This window comes from Mytilus trossulus, chromosome 6, assembly GCF_036588685.1.
Source record: "Mytilus trossulus isolate FHL-02 chromosome 6, PNRI_Mtr1.1.1.hap1, whole genome shotgun sequence".
Classification (NCBI taxonomy): domain Eukaryota; kingdom Metazoa; phylum Mollusca; class Bivalvia; order Mytilida; family Mytilidae; genus Mytilus; species Mytilus trossulus.
This window is the reverse complement of record NC_086378.1, coordinates 73963101-73973080: the sequence shown is the minus strand read 5'-3', so window position 1 is coordinate 73973080 and position 9980 is coordinate 73963101. Positions and strand designations below refer to the sequence as shown.

At 31.2% G+C, this 9980-nt stretch overlaps 1 protein-coding gene across 6 annotated transcripts in view; it reads left to right on the top strand.

The window, feature by feature from the left end:
• Positions 1 to 533: 533 nt before the first annotated feature.
• The window catches only part of LOC134721830 (calbindin-32-like), a 61508-nt gene continuing 52061 nt past the window's right edge, over positions 534 to 9980 (top strand). For 3 of the 6 annotated variants that reach the window (XM_063585077.1, XM_063585074.1, XM_063585076.1), the window contains exons 1-2: positions 536 to 1147; positions 9292 to 9377. In XM_063585077.1, the coding sequence (XP_063441147.1) occupies positions 1024 to 1147; positions 9292 to 9377 (210 nt within the window). In that variant the 5' untranslated portion in view covers positions 536 to 1023. Of the gene's footprint in view, positions 1148 to 9291; positions 9378 to 9980 lie in introns of all 6 variants that reach the window. The other 3 variants (XM_063585072.1, XM_063585073.1, XM_063585075.1) reach the window with 2 other exon arrangements.

The following is a 9980-nucleotide window of genomic DNA, read 5'->3' as shown; positions in this document are numbered from 1 at the left end:
CATAGGAAATTTAGAAAGGAGTCGAACGCACCTGTCCCGCTCCGGGTTCAAACTTTGAACTCACAACCTAATGGATGACAGGATTGTGATACAGTAGATGAACTGCTAAGACCAGTCGGCCACCGAGACTTATCTTGGTATATTGTAACAAAGTATGTTGTGGTGATTTGAAGAAAAACTTTCTTATGTATCTGTTAATTTCTATAGAATTAAAGCTATACCAGATACAACATGCCATGAAATACTAGATTGTATCTAAATCCAATTAATTAATAGTCACGCTAAAAAAGGGAGGAAAACAAGTGTCACGGTAATGGTAATTTGTATAAGATAAGAACTTAGGTACACATTATATAGATCATTATACTGCAGCACCCGTCGTCTTATCAATAATTAATAAGTCCAGAATCTTTATAAACTTTACTGAAACATTAAATATATAAATAGTAGATTACCATATGTGTTGATCAATATCGCCGCGGCTTATACATATCTAGTGAATCAATAGTTAAAATATGAAATACCTGAAAACTGGTAGCAGAAAAAACGTGTCGTACTGAACATGACATTTTTATCAATATCGAGAAATTGTCTGATATCATTTCGAAAATATGCAAGTGTATAGAACGGTTTAATTGTATTTTAACAGGTGTTTCTATTAGCTCAATACATTTGTAATTTAGCTGTGTCACACCTGAGAAATAATTTCTGGAATTATTGGAAAGCGTACTAAGACGACAATCCACTGTGAAAACGACATCGAATTACGAAAAGTAACATAAGACGTCTTGAGATTAATGACAACGTGTAATTTCCACTATCGCTTTTCATCGACCCACAATATCATTGTTAGTTGACAATAAAAATATTGGGAAAAGTTTGTGGTGTTGCCGCGCCGGAAGTTACTTATGTTGCAATTTTTAATGACACCTGTTACTCAAATAGCAATCTTCAAACGCATGCGTCAAATATTCTGAGGAATCAACCAGTGACTTTTACAAAAGTGTGACAGAACATCAAAACATGGCTGATGCAAACAAAAAGTCAACAAACTTTCTTAGGCAATTTAGAGATTTGAAAACTAGGGAATTTAATCAAATTACAGCCGCACAGTTTATGGATGTTTGGAACCATTATGATGATGATGGTAGGTCTTTTTTTTTTATATTAATTTAAAAATTAATCATTTTCAGCCAGTTTTAATTATTAGCTAAAGTCAATAAAGATGTCTCTGTTCACCTTGTAAATAAATATTGACATATTATATAGGTAACAGTTGGCGAGGACTAATACATATAATGATATGTTCTATGTCAGGGAAAAATCGCTTTTATAAAAAATAAATACAAATCATTACACATATTACACAAAATGAAATTTTGTTGCATGATTATTTTCTAAATAAGGAAATATAATCTGTTTAAAGGGTTATCGCTTCATCGCAACAAGATAAAATCCCCATTGTGAAGTAAAGCGTTATTTCTGTAACTTCTCATCGACCTGCATCATATCCCACTGTTAAGTATTTATGCCTGCAACTTTTCATCAATCTGCATGATGTAACGGTGTAAAATATAGCGTTTAAACTGCAAATATTCACATATAGCTATCTGCATCATATCCCAGATGTGGCATTAAAGTCATCCTCTAAACTATTCACCAACTGCAGAATACCCCGGTGTGAAATACATTTATCCCTGCAACTTTTTAACAAACTGCAGAAGTTTAGCTAGCTATTAAACCAGGTTCAATTCACCATTTTCTACCGTGAAGAACATGGCTGTTCCAAGTCAGGAATATGACTGTTGTTATCTATTCAGTTAAAGTTTTCACTTTATCCAGCTGTATAATTTTTATGTGTGAAATATAGAGTTAACCTTGCAACTAATCATCCAACTGTATAATGCCCTCAGGGCTGGTCTGAAATATAAAGTCATTCCTGCGAAGATTCAACCAAATGCAAACCACTCCCAATTTGAAGTTACATGTATTCCTACAAATATATAGAGTTATTTTTCAACTATTTATCAAATTGTGCAACGATGATTCACTTTCGTTATCAAACAATGGTAGATTTATTTGTAAAAGTCTTTATGTGGGATGATTGCCAATGAGGCAACTCTCCATAAGAGACCAAAATGACACAGAAATAAACAAATATATGTTACCGTACGGCCTTCAACAATGAGCAAAGCCCATACCGCATAGTCAACTACAAAAGGCCCCTAAATGACAATGTAAAACAATTCAAAACTATAAGCAGATTATAATGCATTGGTTTAATCTTTAAATATTTTTTTATAGTTGAACTTGATATTTATCAGAAATAACGATGACTTTTATTCTTTTTTTCATAAAGCCCTTACAACAGGGGTTAAGCTGTTTGATGTTAATGCAATGATTTATTAAAGCTTATGGAATATTATGATGTTTCTAAAGCTAAAGAAAATACATAGATAACGCAGTATGTAAAACAACAGATATTAGATCATATTGCAAATTATGTTATGAAACTTTTTCTGCATTTGTTATAAATTAATATGCGCTACATGCGTATATATAGGTAATAAAATTAAAACTCCCCTATAAATACGTTGCTGTTTTACGGAAAATTTATATTTGTGATGGGGACGTGAAGATATTTGATTCTTGTGTAAACAAGCATCAAAATGAAGACACGGAGATTACACATATTCAGTAAGGTATCATCATTCTGCTTATCCAGGAATATTTAACAATCATGATATTTTCCCTGTAATATAACTACTTGAACACCACATAATATAAAGAAAACCTACCACGTAATATAATTACATCTTGAACACCAAACAAAGGAAACCTAACCTGTAATATTACACCATGAGCACTATACAAAAAAAACTGCTATATAACATTACATCTTGAGCACCATACAAAGGAAACTTCTTTGTAATATTACATCTTGAGCACCATACAAAGGAAACTTCTTTGTAATATTACATCTTGAACACCATACAAATGAAACTTCTTTGTAATATTACATCTTGAACACCATACAAAGGAAACTTCTTTGTAATATTACATCTTGAACACCATACAAAGGAAACTTCTTTGTAATATTACATCCTGAACACCATACAAAGGAAACTTAACGTGCAATATAACATCTTGAACACCATACAAAGAAACTTACTGTGCAATATTACATCTTGAACACCATACAAAGGAAACTTAACATGTAACATTACATCTTGAACACCATACAAAGAAAACTTACCGTGCAATATTACATCTTGGAAACCATACAAAGAAACTTACCGTGCAATATTACATCTTGAACACCATACAAAGAAACTTACCGTGCAATATTACATCTTGAACACCATACAAAGGAAACTTAACATGCAATATTACACCTTGAACACCATACAGAGGAAACTAAACATGCAATATTACATCTTGAACACCATACAAAGAAAACTTACCGTGCAATATTACATCTTGGAAACCATACAAAGGAAACTTAACATTCAATATTACATCTTGAACACCATACAAAGGAAAATTACAGTGCAATATTACATCTTGAACACCATACAAAGGAAATCTACTATGTAATATTACATCTTGAACACCATACAAAGGAAACCTATACTCTGAATCTTGTATAATTGACATGCATTTGTATTACTGTATAGATTTTGTTTTTAAACTGTCATGGCTATTTTCTGACTCATTTGATAACTGTTTTACCGCAATGCATTCAAAATCTACCCAGCAGCTTGCAGGATTTTCCTGAATTTTATGTTACCTTTGTGTGAATTATCAATAGGACATGACATCACGTTTCATATAAAATTTCTTTTATTTTCCTTGACTATTCTTTTGAAATATTTGAAATGATATAATATTGTTTTTTGAAAGCTATATTTTCATACACTTTTATCAATGACTTAGTCGTACAGCTACTTTGTAAATTGATCTACAAAGTTGATTGTTCTACTTGAGTTGACTTGAAAACAAATAAATATTATAAACGTGTATTTTCTGATATATAACTATGATAACATATTGATTTTAAAGTTTACAAACTCCGTTATGAATTGTAAAATATTAATCAATTTGTTGTAACTATTTAATCCCATCAAAAAGTTATTAATTTTAAAACAGGTAAATGCTTTAATAAAATTTCTAAATATTTAACAAGCAATTCCATTAACATTTATTTAGTTTAGCTTACGATGAAATGAACATGGGTTCTGTGAAAGCATATCGATAAAGAGCGTAAAGGGTGAAAATCCTACATATATAGTTTTAGTATTCTAATACTTTTGATCTACTAGTATGTTTAACCCAAATGTTAAATATGCCCATGAATAGAAAAAATGGGATTTCTGAATAAGACAGAGATTTTTTGTCTGACAAGAACAAGGGAGAGATGATTTGCTGATGTTACATATTTGTCACAAATCTAACCAGTTTGGACGTTTTGTGCTTTTATTACCAGCTGGTTGGCTTGCATTTCCCGTGAATTAAAAAAATGATTGGTTTGATAAAAAGTAAGGTTTTTTATTTAAAGTCAATTGCTTTAATTGCATCATTATTTCTGGTAGGTTTGTGAATTTGACTCTAATATGTGTTAAGCTGCTGTCAAATATAAAGCAGCATTTATTAAAAAAATATTTTTTGGATCGCTGCTTGATTGTGTTAAAGAGGCACAAACATTTGAGACAATTGTAGTTTACTGATGTTTAATTATAATAAATCTAAATCAGAGTAACACACACAATTTAAGGGAATCATGTTAAATCTAAAAGGGGTCAATCGTCATGCGAAGCAAGTCAAAATGTCACAATGGGGAATTAGAGTAAAATTTTCGACAAAGACGTTTTAAGATATGTAAGACGGCGAAAACTCGCTATTGATGAAAGACACTTACACATAGTATCAATGAACCAACTCGTGTTGATTCCATCATCATCAACTCGTAAAGAAACAGTACACGTTAAAAAAGACTTCTAAATAAATACTGGTTCAACTAATTTAATAGGAGATTTGCCTATGACAGTTTCTATTGAGCTTTTGATGCGTAAACCACTCTTATGCATAAGTCCAGGTTTATGAAAGAAAAATAGATAGGACGGAGATACTCCTTTTACAAACTTCTTACACATTTTTCATTTGAAGAACTCAAATATCACACAACAGAATCAAATCAAAGACAACAGCACTTCTGAAAGGGTTGCTTGTTTGATGTAAGAGAAACGTAAATATTGTTAATACCTGAAAAGAAAAGTCGATTTTGTAGCAAAAAGTTAATCAATTTTGATATTAAGGAAAATTCTAAGATCAAAAGAGATAATGGAATACCAGATTAAAACTCATTAATGATTAAGATAGTTATCTGGTTTATTTATATCCGGTTAATTTCTTCTACCATTGACCTTCGCCAGTAAGACGTTATGGAGAAACTTTGTTTTAACCAAGCATAAAACAATGCGTGCAGTAAACTACAAATGTAGAACCGGTAACGTATTTCAATGGTTGTATAGTATTTCATGACCAAACCCCTTTCCAGTCACGTTTATTGGTTACGTTATCTCATCGTCAACTGAAGCCTTCAACACGAAGCAAAAGTTCACATTTGAGTGCGACAGTGAATGACACCAATTGTAATGGTTATATTCAATAAATAGAAATCAGGAACATCCGACCAAGATCAATTTAAAAACAACAGGTAAGGAAAACGAACAATAGGAAAACGGTAATATCGTTTTCTTCATTTTTTTTTTATCACCGTTCCATCAACTGTCCTTCGAATAACTAAAAAAGAATGTATCGTACTACCAATCATTCGACGATATTTTGTATCTCCAAAACAAAGATATACATTAATATAAAACACAAACTATTCGAGATAAAACATCGTATATCGAATGCAAAGTCAGTGTTTTCACTTAACATATCGCACGATTCTCCATGTTTTCACAAATGTACAAATCGACTATCATGTTGCATAATAATCTTGCATTTAAAAAAGACATAATGTTTTGCTCATTCGACGGAATCAAATTACAATTTACTGTATTTCATAAAGGGTAAACGTGATTCACCTGATGCTTTGAATCATTTTAATCAATATATTAATAGCTGTTCAGTGTAGAAATACAGCGATATGTTCTATGAATTATGATTTTAGTATCAGAATACAAGATTTTAATGAAATATTTATGACTTGAGAGACAATTCATCTAAATGAGAAAGACAAAGCGTGTATAGACTGATTTTGAAAATTTTTTTAATGCTTTTAGGCACACAAATTCAATAAAGGCAACAGTAGTTTACCTGTGTTTAATAACAATATCTTTGTTCTGTACATTTTTTTATAAGCAATATATAAAAGATCACGCGAGAAATAGTGAGTACACTGTTACATTTTCAATCATTTCAGTACATTTCTTTCTAAAAAAACAATATTTTTAATAGATTTTACGAAAATCTTTTAGAATGTATTTGAAATAAGAGTAAACTGCAATGAAATATGTACTTAATAGGGCCCGTCATATTCTTATCAGTAAATTCTGCTGAAAAGTAGATTTACAAGTCTAGTTTTCAAAAAGTAAAACATTTAGAAATCAAATAAATATTTCATAAATACCCAATGAATAAAGGCAACAGTAGTATACCACTGTTCGAAATTCATAAATCGATTGAGAAAAAATAAATCCGGGTTACAAACTAAAACTGCTGGAAACACATCAAATATATGAGAACTACGACATAACAGAAACACAACATTAAAATGTAACACACACAGAAACGAACTATAATATAACAATGGCCTTTTACTGACTTGGTACAGGACAATTTAATAAGAAAAAAACACAACAAATGATGGGTTGAACCTGGTTTTGTGGCAAGCCAAACCTCCAGCTTTTATGGCAATGTTAAATATAACATTAAAATGTAGAATTACATGACAGGACTACAATTTAAATAAATGGGAGAATATGAAGGACAAAAAAAACAGACAAATGATAGCTAACAAAAGGTTATAAAATTTAATACGCCAGCCGCTCGTTTTGTCCACTCAAGACTAACAAGTGTCGCTCTGATGAGAAAAATTCAAAAGCAAACAAAAAAGTACAAAGTTGAAGAGCATTGAGTATCAAAAGTTCCAAAAACTTTCTGTCTGGGATAAGAACACCTGTCTAGGATAAGATCAATACAGTTCGGAAAATTTCGTCGTCTTTTCAAATTGACAACATAAATAAAAAATTAAACCCAAAGTTGTTTAGCCGACAAGAAGGAAGACGAACGAAGTTACTATCCGGTTTTATAGAAAATGTCCAGTATAAACAAATTTAGCTGCTATGATTATTAGGTTATTTTAAATCTTATGTTTTTCTAAATATTTCATGTTTTGGACTTCCTCCCCGGTTTGGCATCGATAACATCCCGTAAAGGTTATTCAAAAATACCAGTCGGTCTCACCATAGGCTTATGATTTTTTTTTTAAAGTCTGTCTTTATTAAAGAATAACCTGTGTTTAATTCTATAGACATACTTAATAAAAACATGAATTAGGAATATACATATGACGAAAACAACGCTAATGTACAATACCTGTTTTTGAAACTGTAAAACCAGGTTCAATCTACTATTTTCTATTTTAGAAAATGCCTGTGCCAAATCAAGAATATGACAGTTATTGTCCATTCGTTTGATGTATTTTATCTTTTTATCTTTGATTTTGCCATTTTATTAGGGACTTTCCGTTTTGAAATTTTCCTCGGAGTTCAGTATTGTTAATGAAAGCTAGTAAATGTAGGTAGTAAACATCAGCTATCTATCAAGAAGAAGCGATTTGAGAGTGGTTCTGAAATTTCGTTCTTAACATCATCTGAAAAATCTGAACCAGATAATGTTAAGAGTATGTGTTGTTCTCGTACATATTTTCCTGTTGTAAATTTAGTACTATTAGACATTTATCATTAAGGTTACATGTGCAATAGTACTGTTCGGAAGTTTTTCAGACGATTCAGAATTTCAAGTACAAGTCAGTAGCAACTACTGAACATGTCTTAATTGACTGTTATCGAACTGTTTGAACAGTGCTAAATTTATCGCAGAGGATAAGTCTGACAATTGATTGACAGATTTACCTGGACGAAATGATTTATTTTCCAGTCATTTAAATGCAAGTCAGATCAAAATATGACATCCCTTTTTAGCGATTATTGATGATTATTTAACCTCATAAAACCTAACTTGATTATAATATAGAAAAGTAGTTGCATGGAATGCGCTTGAGCTAGATACTGACGAATTATATATGCGCTATATATACATAGCAATGACAAAGGAGTAGGTCAAGTATGACCCCTTTTTGGCCCCAAAATATAGCAGTTTTACAAAATTGTTAAATTGTAATCTTTCAGTTATTTACTGGAAAGAAGGATGATTTTTCTACATAAATGTGGGCTGCTTTTGACAATACAAAGCACATGTATTGAGTACTAGCACCATTAAGTCATGCTTAATTACTGAAATCTTCATAATTCTAGCATTTTAGTTAAATTTTAGACGGTTTTCGTGTAAAACGAAAGTGGCCGCATTCGTGTTCATCCTTAATATTGAAATGTAAGTTGTATTTTATGATAATACTTAACATATATAAAGGTTGAGGATGAACACGGATGCGACCACTTTCATTCTTGGCAAAAAACATCTGAAAAGTTACATTTTTCGGCATATTTGATAGATTTTTCATATTTGAGCTTGAATCGGGTCGTTTTTAATGACTTTATAAGTTAAAATCTTTCATATAAACTAATTGATTCAAATGAAATAGAAACTTAAGTATTTAAAAAGTGGTCAAAATCCTTCGTCAGATGAACCTGAAATTTGAGGCCGAAATCGGTCCTTACCGGACCTACTCCTTTAGATCCGAACGATCTTTCTACAAAAAAGTTAAAAAACAAAAATAAATATTATCGAGGTAAATTCAAAAGGGAAAGTCCCTGATCATAAGGTTATATCAAATGCTCAGACACATTAAACATTAAACAAATGAATACCAACTGTCATATTACTGACTTGGTACAGATATTTGTAGAAAATGTTGGATTGAATCTACATCAACTGGGAAGCACATTTATATAAAAAAACAATGGCTCATCGATATATTCATTGAGTGCAGAGTATCTTTCCTTCAAATCTAAATACTTTATATATATATATATATAAATGATATAGACTAGTTTTGAACACAAATACAACAAAGGCTACTATACAATTTGTATATTTCAGGAAATGGTTACATAGAAGGAAAAGAACTTGATGGGTTCCTCGTAGAACTTGTTACAAGTATTAACAATGAAGATGTCGGTCCTGAGGTAGGAAATCATCATCAACATCTTCATCATCATCATTATTAATATTGTCGTCATCTCCATTTTCGTCGTCGTCATCATCATAATTATATCATCATCATTATCATCATTGCTGTAAATCTTAATTATGGCACCCTCAACGGAGCTTGGGTGACATATTATTCTGAATTTGTTTTTTCCTTTTTATTAATCTTTCACAATTTTTTCGCTCGTTCTCGAAATATATTAAGCGAACGTGTATAAAACTCTACTATCATGAGGACCCCCATGTAAAGTTGTGTAACTTGCTATAGAATGGTTCATGATTCTTTTGTAAGAGTCAACTGGATGAACTTTATGAAAATGTAACCTGGTATGGCTAGATAATAATTAAGTATTTATAAATTCCAAAAAGGGCGCCATTGCCATGGAAACTGGGCGACAGTTTAACATTGGCCCTAAGGGAAAACACACTAAAGCTGCGTTTTCTTAAAGAATGTAATACTAAACACATAGAAACTTTATGGGTACAGAGCATGTAATAATTCAAAGCGGCATCTGTCTTTGGAGTTTAAAAAATGAAAAACTACAAACATTTAAAAATGCACCAAACTTTATGAAACTTCA